This window comes from Corapipo altera, unplaced genomic scaffold (genome assembly GCF_003945725.1).
Source record: "Corapipo altera isolate COAL_440 unplaced genomic scaffold, ASM394572v1 63, whole genome shotgun sequence".
NCBI lineage: Eukaryota > Metazoa > Chordata > Aves > Passeriformes > Pipridae > Corapipo > Corapipo altera.
This window is the reverse complement of record NW_020884928.1, coordinates 4,744,901-4,759,912: the sequence shown is the minus strand read 5'-3', so window position 1 is coordinate 4,759,912 and position 15,012 is coordinate 4,744,901. Positions and strand designations below refer to the sequence as shown.

Sequence of the window (15,012 nt, the reverse complement as noted above, 5' to 3'; positions counted from 1 at the left end):
GTTAGCCTTCAGCCTTCAAATATAACTCACCTGGGCTAATATGATGCACTGAAAGTAGGCTTTCCATTATTTATTGAGGTAATTTATTTAGAGTATCTTGACTGTGAACCTCAGTATACATTCAAGTGGGAATAATTTCTTTTACCTTTTAGCCAGCAGTTGACCCCAGGACCCTTTTTTCTCCCCTCATCATTTTATTATGAAAGTGAATTTAAAGCAAAGAGCCACCTGTCCAACGTCCTGCTAACTGTACCATGTTGCCAGCTGGGACACCAGCTGTTTCCCAGAAGATACTGAAGGTTCCTCTAAAATTGAACCACTGTGCAATATGAAAAAAAATCATTCACCTAGAGTATTAATCAAAATGTAATTTAACTGCATATTTAGTTCATGTGCTTTCTTACATTTAGCACAATCAATTTGCTCTGATAAGTTAAAGCATGTATTTAATCCCATAGAATGCTCTGGTCTTATTTATTGACTAGGCCTCAGTTGCAAACTGCAATATATACACATATACATAAGTAGCACCTGGAGCACATCACCTTCTGAAAATTATTTAGGTTTCTGGTCATTTTTCTATGAAAACAAATCTAAATTACCAAACATTAATATCCCACATATTATATAAGTCTGCCATTTAAATAACCACACTCTTAGGGGAAAAAGGTGAATTTTCATAAAGGCAGAAGCTCTCCCATCTTGTTTATCAGGGAAGAAAGGACAGAAAGGTTCACTTGGCAGAGGCTCTCAGATTAGCTGGTTAGCCACTGTAGTCCAAAAATAAGAAGCCAGGTCTCTAACAACTAGGCAGTATGAAGGAAAAGGGATACAGGAAAAAGGGGTCTTATACCACACCATCATCAGCTAAATTTCTCTGGAGTACAGCAGAAGTTTTAATCCAGAGTAATGCTTATACACAGATCTCACATCACCAGGGCTTCTAATTTTTTTTTCCTGTGAGACAGAACATAAATTTTATCTGACAGTGGACTAGAAAAAAAAAGGATGTTTATTCTAACAATCAAGTTATGATTAAGTGCAAACTCTGGTGTGAGATATTCTTGCACAAGCCAAGAGAGACAACAGAATTCAGGAGAAAGAGCAAGAAAAGTGAATTTTCACCTTCCAAGGCATCAGTACAAGCCTGCCTAAAGACATATCTTAAATGTGCAAAACCACTTAAAGGGAATACCTATCAAGTTGAGTATTTACTGAAAAGCAAAGTTTCACACTTGCCAAGCAGATTATCTTCATTTATTATCCATAATTTGAGTAGTACTACCACTGTTGCACAAGCCTTTTCACATCAGGCCCACACCACAAGACAGGAAACTTGTGTTCAAAGTAAGTCCTAAGATGAATTAAGGAATCTTCTCAAATTATTGTTATCTGCAAAGGAATTGTTTTTTTCAGAAAAAGAAATCTGAAAAAAAAGTTAAGATACTCTGTTGTCAGTTTACATTAAATAATGGTCACGGTAATTTCTGAAGTTAGGAAATCACCTTTTGGTGTGGGTTCCCTCCCCCTCCCCCCCGAGATGTATGCACACTGAAAGCTGACATTTCTAAACCTGTGGTCCCTTTTCATAATCTCAGAGATGCAGCAAACAAGTCCAATTAAACCAAACTTTAAATAATATATGATTCAAGGAAAAGATTTTATTTTAGGGCTAAGAAGTTGATAATAAATAAAGGAATATAATAATGTAATACCAGATGTTCTCATGCACTTAACACATACAGTAACGCTGGCTTACACTGCTGTCTGGACAAATTAAGAGGTATTTGGCAATATTATAAATTTGAATAGTTTATAGAACAAGAAATTCTTTCAGCTGTTTTTACATTTCTTTTATACAAATTCAAATAAATATTAATACATCTATTTTTTTCTCAGAATTTCTCTTCACTTTTAACATGCCCAATAACTAAGCCACAGTAATATACAACTGCCAAGAAAGAGTATTTAGAATTATACTTATTCCTAAAAATGTATCATATTTATGTCACATTGTGCAAGCTCTTTAGGTAAAATTAGATTTTAGGAAAAACTGCAGAAAATTTAAACTCATTAAAACATATCCAGTGCAAAGGCCAGTCTAGTCCACATATTATGGTACTGTAATGTAAGCTAGTATAAATTAAATAATAAAACATGCCTATATGATTCTGAGAAAGCTGAATATGTTTTATGTTTTGAAGATCTGACATCTAATATGCAGATTCTGCAATATCAGAATTTTTCAAATCTTCATGAGATGGCAAATGGTAAGACTTTATAAGAAGGCTTTTTTTTTAGGATAACTCACATTAACAGTACTACAGTGGCCAAAAAAGACAAACTATTATAATAGAAATAAATCTGATTAAAAAATTAAATATTCCAATTAACACTGAAAAAGTGTTTGTAATCATTATTTACAATTCATCAATGATACCAGTGTATAACTCCACACAAAGTATACCACTTCCAAGCAAATACCAACTCCTGCATCCCCACTCGAGGATCCGATAGCAGTATGTTCTTTATGGGTAACATATCAGTTTAGGGAAGGAGATCGATCTGTGGTCCAGAGCAGTTCTATATATGGCCATTTGGTTTGCAAGCAGCGTTTCACAGGAGTGTCGTCGGTCTGCAGCATTGGTTCTTCAAATCCCATAACAACTGCTGTGCCTTCTACATACATGACCTGTCAAAATAAACCCCATTACGTCAGCCTGCTTAGAAACTCTAAGATAAGGTGACTCTTTCCATCACGTTGGGAGGAGAGTTGTTACAATACACATTTTTTCTTACTAGAAAAATCAAATCTGTGAAGTTTTACATATTTTATTTTTTTTTATGAAACGGAAGTTTGAAATTGAAAACCCTTAATCTTTGAATGCTTCTGCCTACATTTTGGGGTATGAAACTACTGGAGATTTCACAGGAGTAGTTTTAAGGACTTAACTAAAGCTATTCCAAAGACTGAGTACATACATTTTCTCAAAGAGTCTTTTTTGCTTGAAGTAATTTTTTTCTTATGTCTACTAATGCCTCACAATCTTTTACCCTCAATTCTACTTCAGGAACTAACTTAGAAGCAGTCATGGTGTGTCACATATACCCCTCCTTTCATGAAAGTTGAAAATTAAACAGGTAATTTTTGTCCTCCCACTAAGTGGTTCCAAAAAATACTGATTTTTGATGCAAGTCTGGACTACTAAAATATTTCATAGAAAATTCCAAACATCTTAATTTACATGTAGGGTTACTTATAGAAGTTGCACTTTGTGTATATTACGTCTCAATTGTCCCTTACAGTTCAGATCCCCTTCTGATAGGTAAGTGCCCTTTTCAAAACACAGAGCTTAAGAGATGTGTTCTGGCCAAGTGATATGCTAGCTCAAGTATACTAGCTCAAACATCATCAAGGGTACAAAGCAGTTCCCAATTCCAAATGCATCACTTTGGAAGAAAATTATCAAAATAACAGTTTTGTAAAAAGTCTGTTTCAAGTTAGAGTGTTTTGCCTGTAACTATATTCAGTTTTGCACAGCAACTGTTATCAGGGCTTAATTGTAAATCATACCTTTTCATTGTAGTTAGATTGCTTCAGTCCATTGTAATGGTAAACAGTGAATGACTCTGAAACCCTGGAGTCCTAGTAGAAAGAAGACACTTAATTTCATGGGACACATACATTGTGCTTTAAGTCTCCTCTCTTTACAACTAGATAGATGAGTTCAAGCAGGAAGACTCAAGGAAACTGTAAAACAGTACAGTTTCTTTTCAGTGGCAATGTTGAAAAGGTTGTTAATTTCACCTTTCTCATCAGAAATAAAAAGAACAGATGTCAGTAAACCAAAGGGTAATGCCCCCAAGGGCAACTTTGAAATTTAATTTCAGTACTGACCATGTAGAAGCTGTCCTGATTTTTCATGTCAGATACCTTATGCAGTAGTCATGTTCAGGTGTATTTACGACTGTTTCAATGAAGTTTTTTACTAAGGACCAGATCCAATCTCTGGCCCTCCATTTGAGAGCAAAAAAGTAATTTACACCCATGCCCGCTTGAGTAAACTAATTTTGAAGACACCCGTTCAGGTGAGTTCTAACAGCAAATGTACTGCAGTTGTTGATCTAATGCTTTAATCCTAAAAGGACTGAAAAGCTTTGGATTTAACTGCACCAGGAACCACAAACCAGGTGTAGTATAATCTCTTTTATGCCTACTGGACCAGGTTTCAAACAAAAGCTTATCCCTTTTTTAAGCACATGGAGGTAAAGGCTGGAATGAGAATAGATCTGCTCAGGTTACAGTACATCCATCAGATTACAAAAAGCCCTCATTCATTTTTCTATTCTTGAGTGATTCACAAACTATCAGTGTATGGGTCTCTCAAAGAAACTCGTTATTCAGTGGAGGGAGGGTAGTAAAAGGAAGGTTAAGTGGTAACTCTGCTTACAGAAGTTGCTTCACAGAGGTAAGTAAAATTAAGCTTTGCTGGGAAGGAAAGAGGACACTCACTCTTTTCCCTGAGGAAGTTATGCTCATCCTGAGGGAAAAGAAATTCTGTTTTCCACTTCCTGTCCCCTGGATATTAAGAATTTTGTGCAGTTATTGTTCCCCCCCAAAAAAGGCTACTGGGGAATCCAGGAATTCCCCTTTTCAGGTGACTGCCCTAAGCAGTAAAGAGTCAGGCTTGCTCTCTCAGGAATAGCTGAACAGCTTTGAATAAATTTCTTCTAAGCCAGCAGCTTTGAGAAGGAAAGCTAAGATACCTTCCTGCTTTTGAGGTGGAGTTTAGTACTTTCTAGGAGAGTAAGAATAAGGGTTTGAATATTCTCAACAAAGAAAGAATTGAATCTGGATCTCCCGAGCACTAGCTACATGGTCAAATATTGTATAAAGGGGAACACAACAATTCCAATTATAACTGGTATCTGCTATTTACTCACAGTATTTTAAAGAAAGATATTAATCTTCATTTCTGTAGAATTTCACTTTCAGAAAGAATTCTGAACAAGGTGTCAGTATGGGTAAGGGCTACTGCTACCTGATCCACAGAGCACAGAAGGACTGGATATTGTATCTATGCCCTCAGCATTCAGTAACGGAACTGGCAGGTTCCAGTCCGAAACACCTGATGGTTCAAACTGTACTCTCAAGGCAGTAACACTTTCCATATTTTGTGCTGGAGCCAGCAAAGGTTTAGCAGCACAGGCAAAACTGGTGGGAAATCACACAAAGCAGGGAATTAGCACTTGACAGACAGGCATTGACTTGGAGGCTCAACCACACAGCAGGTAAAGAGTTGCCCCACCAACTCTCTAGCTAGTGGACAGTTTAGGCACAATTATGGAGGATGTGCTTGGCTTTCTGAACTTCATTCTAAGCATCTGAGGCCTAAAATTAAGCAGTGGAGTCTTCCAGATTTGCAAGTGTAATATAATTTTTAGAACAAAACTATATTTAATTGTACATATATTTCCACTTCTGGATAAACAAATGAAAGGAACAAGAAACAGCTGGTAAATATACAATGCAGATATAATTCTAAAAGTCCAGAGGAAAATGAACACTAACTCCTTCTCTTTCCTCTGGATGATGAATAACCTCTTAATGATATACTCAGTCCCTACCATCTTTGGTAGCACAGTTCTAGTGTCTTCTAAATGACCAGGCTGTTTCATAGTACAGAACGCTACACCCAAATGGTGCTGTACAACCTTCAACAAAAAGAGTCTTGCTGCAGGCATTAAAAAATATTAGTTTCACATTTCCTGGGTTGTAAAAATTAGGTCACATAGTTTCAATGACATGTTAGGCTACAAAAGCCTCCAAAGAAGTACTTCTCTCAGGAGCATTTGCATGGCCGTGGAACAAGCCTCCATAAACCTGCATAGAGAGCTCTTATTCCGACCAGCTCCCTCTTCTGGTTTACCACATATCTGTACAAAGACGCTCCTTGTGGCAGGACGGAGGCAGCGTAAGGGCAGGAAAATGTGATCCAGGGCAAACGGAGAAGAGGAATAATAGAATCACAGTATGCTGAGTTGGAAGGGACCCATCAGGATCATCGAGTCCAACTCCTGGTACTGTGCAGGACACCTCAAGAATCACACCATGTGCCTGAGAACATTGTCCTTCTTGAACTCTGTCAGGCTTGGTGCTGTAACCACTTCCCCAGTTCCTGAGCCTGTTCCACTGCTCACCCACCCTCTGGGACAGCAGTGCTAAGTTAACACATGTGTCTCAGTGGTGGTGCTGTCTCAATGAATATATGGAACACACAGAATTTGAAAATAATTTTCGATTACCCTGGCAGATACTGACTTCCACATATGCTAAACATAAATCTATCATTACTTTTTGTTAAACTGTCACCAACTTCACACTATTAGAGACATACATAAAAATAGTTATAAATATGTTTGTAACCTTTTTCCATTTGCTAGCAACATCTGTAATATTGATTATTGTAAACATTGAGGTAATTTATTCTCAGAAAAAACAAACTCAGATGAACTTTCTGAGTAGGAAACCAGTTCAATTCCATATGCAAAATGATTATGTATTTCTTGAAGATAAATTTAGAACTTGTCACTATAATGGAGTTTCCTTCCAGTGTAAAGCTGACAAAATCGTGGCCATGTTATGCAAAACAGAAGTCTACCATTTGTTGTGTAATACAGAAGTTATTTGCTGGTCAGTTGTGCCAAAGGAATGGAATACTTATTAAAAATAACTCTTGTGATATTGATTAAAGTGTTTAATGAATCTCAAAGACAAACAGAATAGACAGTGCTCTTCAGCAATAAAACTATATTGGTTACCTGCTCAGGGAAAAATTCTTGCAGAAAGGGACCCAGCAATATGATGCCCAGTCCTTCTGGGTCTAATTTGGTCTTCATGAGGTTTACACTAAGACAAAAACATTGAATATAAAAGTATGAGTAAGACACTTTTATTCTTGCATGACTAAGTTATGCTGTGCTACCACAGTACTTACTGCCAAGTATAGCAATACTATTCTATTTTTAATGGTAAGTGACAACTGCACCAGAATGGCATGCAAGTTGCCAAAACATGGTTATTTTTAAATAAAAGTAATCTGTTATTTTAAATTAAATAAGTGATAATTCTGAAGGACCGCCATATTTGGTAAAATAATTTGAAACCCATATAATCTAAAACCAGGTTTACAGCCCAAAAGGCATTTTGCTGTCTTGTAAACATTCTTTAAAGATACAAAAACCAGTCATCTTTCAAAAACAGCTCTGTAACTGCCAAACAACCTGTTTTTAAACAGAGATTTGAAAAACTTCCAGGATTTTCTAAGAACACTGAAATAAATTCAAATTTACCAGATACATTTCATATTTACATCGCATACTTGATATCAAAGAAGCCAGAACCAACAAACAATGGAAATACTAACAATATTAATCCAAAAGCCTTACTACACAACTATGGCATAATTCCAGGTCCCTACAAATGAATACCAATTATAACTCTATATTTCTATTTAAGCAATATATTTCTACAGGCATGAGATCACATCTATTTGCATCTACCCGGCCTTTTGCCTAAGTTACAAGTTGTACCGTACACAAGAACGTCCTCACTGGGTCAAACCAACAGAGCGCCTTGCCCAGTGTCCTGTTTCTGACACTGCTCAGTAGTGGGTGCTTACGACAAGAGTACAACAGGGCAAACACACATCCTTAGTTTACCCTCCCCATTTCCAGCAGTCTGCTGCTCAAAGACATCTTCAGTGACAGGCAGTATCTAAAACACAAAGATACATATTTTTCTTTCCATGCTTGTGCCTAACTGGCTATGAATCCGCATATACTTCTGGCACTTATTAAACTCTACTCAGAAAATTCAAATTGAGTTGTAGATTATGGAAATAAGTATCTTCTCTGTTTTGAACCTGTCACCTGATAACTCAGTTTGACACCTCTTTTTTTGTATTGTGTGAAGCAAGTAACGATCATTCCCTATTTACTGTGCCAATGGTCATCTATCTTTTCCAGGTCAAACAGTCCTAACCTAGTTTTCCCTTGTACACTGTACGTCCTTGGCACTCTGTATGTTTAATAAGCCTTGCTGCCTTCCTGATACTCATCTACAATATTCTTTTTTTAAGATGGAGTGAAACGTCACACATGTATATAATGGCATAATTCCTAGAAATCCTACTCCATATGTCTGTCTATCACAATCAGTTTAAACCTAAGATCTGTTTCCTGACCAGTAATATCTAGTTCACAGGCCAACAATGCGTATGTAAAATCGAGATTGTTGCTCAGGGGATAAAACAATTTACATTTACTGTAGTGAGACTTCTCTGTTACTGTACCTTCTAGTAAGTTCTACTGCTCTCATATATATTTTTTTTAACATCTTGAACACTTTTGTATCAGCAGCAAACTATCATACAAATCCCTACTGTCATATCCTCACTGGTGCCACAATAAACTTCACAGATGTAACACAAAGTCCTGTAAAATTCCTCTAATGATCTCCCTCCACTATGAAAAATTGTTATTTTTTTTCTTTAATTAATTCTGTATCTACAAAAAAACCTTCCTTCCTATTCCATGTTTACACATGAAATATTTCCACGTGAATTTTCCCCAGACTGGCCTTCTAATCTTTTTCTAAGTGCTATTCTCCATTTGTCACTTCTTATTCTGATACTGTTTGGTACCAGCAGAGTTCACAGTGGTATGTAACCTAAAATAATTCAGCAATTTCATTCTGATGTTTCTTCAGGATTTTGGGTTTTTTTTACTGTCTTGACATTTCAGAATCTTAATTACTCTGACTACTCATAAAAAGGCTGAAGTGTGGAAACCTCTCTGTAATCTTCCCCAATGAGGATGCAAATGGCTCCCTAGCATCTTCCCCAGGGAATATGAAGAACTCACTACACTTGTCTAACTAATTTTGAATACTTTTACACACTGGGGATCATCTATCTGAACTACAGACTTCTTGCAAGTCTCCTGGTTCTGATTGACTCATTTGAATACTATTAGTTTTTATAACTTTATTATTTTATAACTTTGTAGATTAGTCTTCAGAAGATTTTTAACTCTGCTTTACTTTGTATTTTACATTTAACATTTCATAAATCCAGATTCTTCCCTATTTTTTCCATGTAGGCACTACATTTTCCTTTCAGAAGACACACTTAGCTTCTCATAGATCCCTCTTTTACCACTTAGGTCTCTAACTGCCAAAAGGTGCCTTTTGCTGGGGGCTGCAGGCAGAAGGTATAATTTCTAAAGTATTTTTGATTGTTGTGTGGAAGTATTTTATCCTTTAGATAACCACTTATGTGCCTTCATTTTCAAGTAACTTCCTTTCTTGGTCCTACCACAGCACTAGTAGTAAATGATTTGGCTTATTTTTGTTTCTCCCTTCATACACACAGAATACATTATGCAAATCTTAAGAGAGTGGCTCTGTTAAGGTCCTTGGAAGAGGAATTTTAAAATCCATGAAATTGAACATGATATCCTATAAGCTGTTAATTTAATATCTTAAAAAAATTTACTACTCAAGTGAAACTGCAACAGAGGATTTGCAAGATACTGGACTTCAATCCTTCTATTCCTCATTCTCCCTGCTCTCAAAGTATAAAATTTTGGATGTTTCAGTGGTTGTTTGAAACCTGCTCAAATTCTTCAAACGCTGTAACAGTTGTAAAAACATTTGTGTTTGTAAACAGAACCATGGCAGTTCATTTTGAAAATGCACTTAAAATCATGTAATAAAATTAAAGCAAGCTATATACTCACTGATGAAATACAAGAACTGTTTAAAGATACAGAACCATTTTAAGTTTTTAAGTGTGGTCAGTGTACAAAATTCAATCAATTAAGCAGGAGGGAAGATTTAATAAACTTTGACTGTGATATGTTTCAGCTGAAGCTTTTTCATTCAGCAAATTGCTGATGCTGTTCAGTGCTACTGGTATTGCAGCAGAGCTACAAACACACGTGTTTGTGCCTCAGTCTCCTCAGGCACCTGAACCGAACAGGTTATGAATGTTGGGGTGATGATACCGATGGCCTTTGTACTCTTCTGGCTGGGAAGTGTGTGGGGACAAAAGCCTCCACCATTGGTCAAATACAGAGACAGTGTAAAATGTTTTAAACAAGCTAAACCTAGATTGATAGATGTACTGAAATTGGTGCCCTGAAGGGCATCAAATGATTTTTAGAAACAAAAAGGCAAAACGAGACAGCTGGATTCTCAGTAAATAAAGACTAGAAGATTTTACTAAAATCCCATGCAATGGCATTCAGTATTGAATAATCCGCCCTGCTAATTCAGATCTACTCTACAGAGTTTTCCCCTCTGCAGTTCTAAAACTCTAAGCAGGCCTGACCATATACATCCTGAGATTCTGAGAAGCTTAACACCTTGAATTAGACTATCAGAAATGTAAATAGTATACTTAGAGGCAAGGCCTTTAATTTTATTTTAAAACAAACAAACAAACAAAAAAAATCAAAAAACAAACAGAGAAGTCTGTATGGAATTTGAAATGTGTGATTTATACTAGTTTTCCACATTAAACAGATAGGACATCTAGGACCAGAACAGAGCAGGTCCTCAAGACAGTAATATTAGGCAATACATTTATGTGAGAGGAGATGATTCAAGGCTGCATATTTCATGGTTTGATCATGGCTTTTCAGTATAGCTATAGTCATATCAAGTATCAATATTCTGACTGAGTCTTCCTATGTCAATTTATATTTGATGTACTATGCACAATAACATAGGACAGGTCTATGCTACAAATAACCTAAAAGCCACACAGTCAAGTGGAAACAATGCTAAATGAGGAAAGAGGTTTTCTGAAGATTTATTGAGACAGCTGAACAAAAAGGCCAAAAGAAAGCTTTTCAGACCTATTAAACTATGCCTTTTTTCTTTCCCTCCCTTTAAAAAAATATCTTCTGCAGATTTCACCACTTATTGTCATAACATGAATGTGAACCTTTTCTCTTGTACTTCCTTTTGGTTTAGTTTCATGGTATCTCTTTATTTCAATTTTCACTTCTATCCTCCAGAGAACAGCTCAGTAAACTTCATTATACTTTAACATTTGAAAGGAGAGAAAATGGCATCAATCACATTTCAGATGGCTCTGTTAAGTAAACTTGCAGTCTCCACAGCCATTCTGCAGAACAACCGGTTTAGTCCCAACTAAACTAGGCCACCTGTTTACAAAAGGGCAGAAGCATCAAAGTTCAAGTATGTAACTCATCTTTCTGGGTTAAGCATTTAGTGGCAAAACATGGTAAGTTTTGACACCAAAAGACAGCTGTTGTCACTTAATGTTAGTCCTGTCTGTCCACATTAGATTCAAAATAAGTTACCTTTTTAATTTGAGAGTTTTAACTCTAATCCTAGGAATCAATGTGTCATTTCTGGAAACATATTACAATTATAAACACCACAAGGACCTGAATGGTGGTGGAAACAGAAGTGTAACTGAAACAGTTTCAGCTACAAACTCTGTAAACAGATCCAATGGTAATATAATGCAAATCTGCCTCTGAATACCTTGATTGTTTGGCTCTCCTGTCACACAGTTTCACCCTCATTAACATACAGAAATATATTCATGACGATCTCCTCAATATATACTAATGCAATAGGTCTGAGGGGTTTTTGGTTTCTAGTTATCACTACCAAACGTAGAGATATCTTAATTTTCATTCCTCCCATTTAATTTAAAGCTGACTTAAACACTTCAAAATAACATTCTGTTCCCAGAATGCAAGATAGGAAGAAAAAATCTGAATTATGAAAAAAAAAAAAACCCAACCTGAAATTATAATAAATATATGGTTAACTGAATCCAGAAAAAAAGGCCTAAATTATAATTAATGTGGTTAATTGATATTTCTGTATATTTAAATTTTATTATACTTACTATTCAGGATCTGAAACAAGGTCCAGAGCCTTCATTACATCTTCTAGCAGAGTGTCTGGTATAAAACCATTATCTGAAGAAACAGTAAAGATTCTTGTGAGGAAAAGAAACACAACGCTTTCCAGGAGTAAAAATTTCACTCAAAAATACAAATACCACATCTATAAAATTTACAACCAAACGTGGGGTTCTAGAGGGAACACAGTTTTCAAACACTTCTCTCCCACTTTATTTGACCCAATAGAGTGCAATACAGAAACTGTGGGTTTATCATTCATACACTTGGGAGCTTAATACTTGCTAAGAATTCAATCTTGTATAGTAATCTTCACCTCCACTAAATACCTAGGGATAATAACTGTATATTTTTTCCCTTTTGATTAGATAAAATAGTACCTGAATGTGAGATATCCTCTGTTTTCCAAACCATGAGAAAATTCTCGTGTATGTCATACACATTCAAGAACAAAATCTCATGAAGAATGAATCATATCAGATCAGTTGTGTTATGAAAGTGTAACGAAGGAGAAATCAAATTATATTTAACTTTATGCTAATTACAAAGAACATTACAAGGTTAAAAAATGTATGTTTAAGAACTCTAATTCCTATTGCACAACTTCCCTTACTTTAGAAGTCTCAGAGAATTTCTTCATAGTATCATGGAATGGTTTGGACTGGAAGGGACCTTAAAGATCATTTAGTTCCAACCCCCTGCCATGGGCACCTTCCACTAGACCAGGGTGCTCACTCAATGTCACTTACAGACTGACTACTGTATTGGACATTTCTTAAGTACTCAGCATTTAATTCCTTTCTTAATGAGTACATTTGTATTAAAAATCTTATTTCAGCAAGAAGTAGAGCCCTTACCCTCAGGGTCATATGTCTGGAAAACCCTTCTAGCTTGTTCTGAAGGCGCTTCAGGAGCAACAAGGGCCATATCCTATGGAGGGGGGAAAGAAGAAAACCTTCAGAATGTTCTTACTTCAGATACAGATTACTAAACCATACTACACCTGACTGGAACCTAAATTAATGAAAATTTAAACACAACAGGAAAAAAATTAAGGTAATTTGGCAATTTTGCTGATAGTGACATAAAATGATCAAGAAATATGTTAAAAATTATGTCACAAACTTCTAGACAAATTTTATGCAAGTATTTTCATGCAGATGTTGTAGCACAAAAGCTAATTGGAAACTACAATTCCAATCATCCCGAACTTGAGAGCCCCAAGTGAAAAAGCATATGGAAGAAACCAATCTGGGAGGAATCCCTTCATCTTGGTAATCTCTCCTGGTGAGAACAACTTGAAAATTCCTTGCTTTGCATACTGAAAATAGAAACACTAGATTTTTATAGTAATTCAGTATCATAATAATGCAATTTTAAAGATCCATAAATATTACTTATTTGGAACAAACCCACTATTTAATGAAAAGTTTTCCAGTGATTTTACAAATTAATAACTAGAACATCTACAGAAAACCAATACTTGTATCCAATACAGTGCATCTTCAAGTTTACATATGTGCTAAACTTCTTTAAAGTACTTTCAGATAAAAAGAAAGTTTCATGTCAGATGATGTATGAAGTTGTGCAGTTGTTGACCACGCACCCTGTCATATGTGATTATATAAGCTACATACATAGACTGTAAAATTTCATAATATGTGATCAACTCTTAAATAACTTAGAATACAAAACATACTAGCAGAAGTAGATTTCACTATCACAGTGTATTAAAGTAAACTAATGCAAATAGTTCTCAGTTTACAATTGATGCCATAGCATATAGAGCTTATTAACAACAAAATTATCAGCAATTTTAATATTCAGGATTTAACTCTAAAGAAGGGATAATGGGAGGTTCTTATTAATGAATTAGCAGCTCACGGAGCCAATGTAACAAGAGAGAACTATTAAAATTTCCAGTGGCATGGAAGGATAAAACCCAAAGTAACTTCCAACTGCACATACAATTTCAAATGTCAACTCCATATTTCTACTTTGGTTTATGAATATGCAGATCTTTCCATACAGTCCTAATGTAATACAAGAATAAAGACGATAATTTGGGTTGCCTACCCTCCCTGCAAATTATCTTGTTAATAAAGTACTTTCTACAGTGTCATGTGATGCAAAATGGATTTTTTAAAGTAAGTTTTCTGCAACTACCAACAATTTTTTTTGACAGTCCAACTGCAAATAGTGTATATTTCCATTGGCATTTTAATTTTCCAGGTCCTCCAGATCCTTAGTTATTTCAGTTCACATACGTGTACACAGGAAAAACTTCAGAGATGAAGTCACTGAATGCATTGCCCAATACTGAAAACTCTGTGTCTTTCAACTGAACTTTTAAATATGGTACAGTATCCAAGTTATTACATATTACCACTTCTTGTTCATTAAATGTGATTTACTGATGTTCTAAGTGAGTAGTTTCAGAAGGAAACTTAGAAAAGTTACCTGCCTTGGCGAGATGACCAAAAAGCCCACTCCTCTTATCCGCAAAATAATTTTAAATTTTCACTGAGACTGTTGTCTTACAAAAAGTTAAAAATGCAATATTTCAATTTTTTATATACAAATCCCATACAACCTCTAACTTAGCATATCATTCATTCACACTATTCATAAACCTTTGAAAGTTCAATTAGTCCATACATTTGTATCTGAGGGGGGAAAAATACCATAGCTCCTTCATGTAATAAAGCTGAAAACGTGACAAACATCTAACAAAAACATAGTTCAGTTGCCCAAGCTGATATTTCACCATATGTGCCAAAATATATTCCCCATCCCAGCCCTAAGAATTGTATTTTGATGTAACCCATGCATTGAAAGTTCCATACAAGGGTATCCCATGAACAGTTAATTACAATAATTATTTCCAATACTGAGTACAACATGTCCCAAAAATCATGTTTCACTCGTTGGCTTTTGTGATACACAAACAAGTCATTTTATATTACTTTGAAAAGTTATTCTCATCAGTAGTACCAGTTATTTTAAGATCCCATGTTTACCCTTAGAGGCAAAAAATACTCT

The 15,012-nt window shown here is 35.6% G+C and overlaps 1 protein-coding gene across 2 annotated transcripts in view; it reads right to left on the bottom strand.

Moving 5' to 3' along the window:
• Nucleotides 1-1,527: 1,527 nt before the first annotated feature.
• Nucleotides 1,528-15,012, bottom strand: part of MINDY3 (MINDY lysine 48 deubiquitinase 3) — a 52,638-nt gene continuing 39,153 nt past the window's right edge. For both annotated transcript variants that reach the window (XM_027658691.1, XM_027658692.1), the window contains exons 11-15: nt 12,828-12,900; nt 11,955-12,027; nt 6,823-6,910; nt 3,575-3,646; nt 1,528-2,692 (exon numbers count right to left, since the gene is read on the bottom strand). In XM_027658691.1, the coding sequence (XP_027514492.1) occupies nt 2,543-2,692; nt 3,575-3,646; nt 6,823-6,910; nt 11,955-12,027; nt 12,828-12,900 (456 nt within the window). In that variant the 3' untranslated portion in view covers nt 1,528-2,542. The remainder of the gene's footprint in view (nt 2,693-3,574; nt 3,647-6,822; nt 6,911-11,954; nt 12,028-12,827; nt 12,901-15,012) is intronic.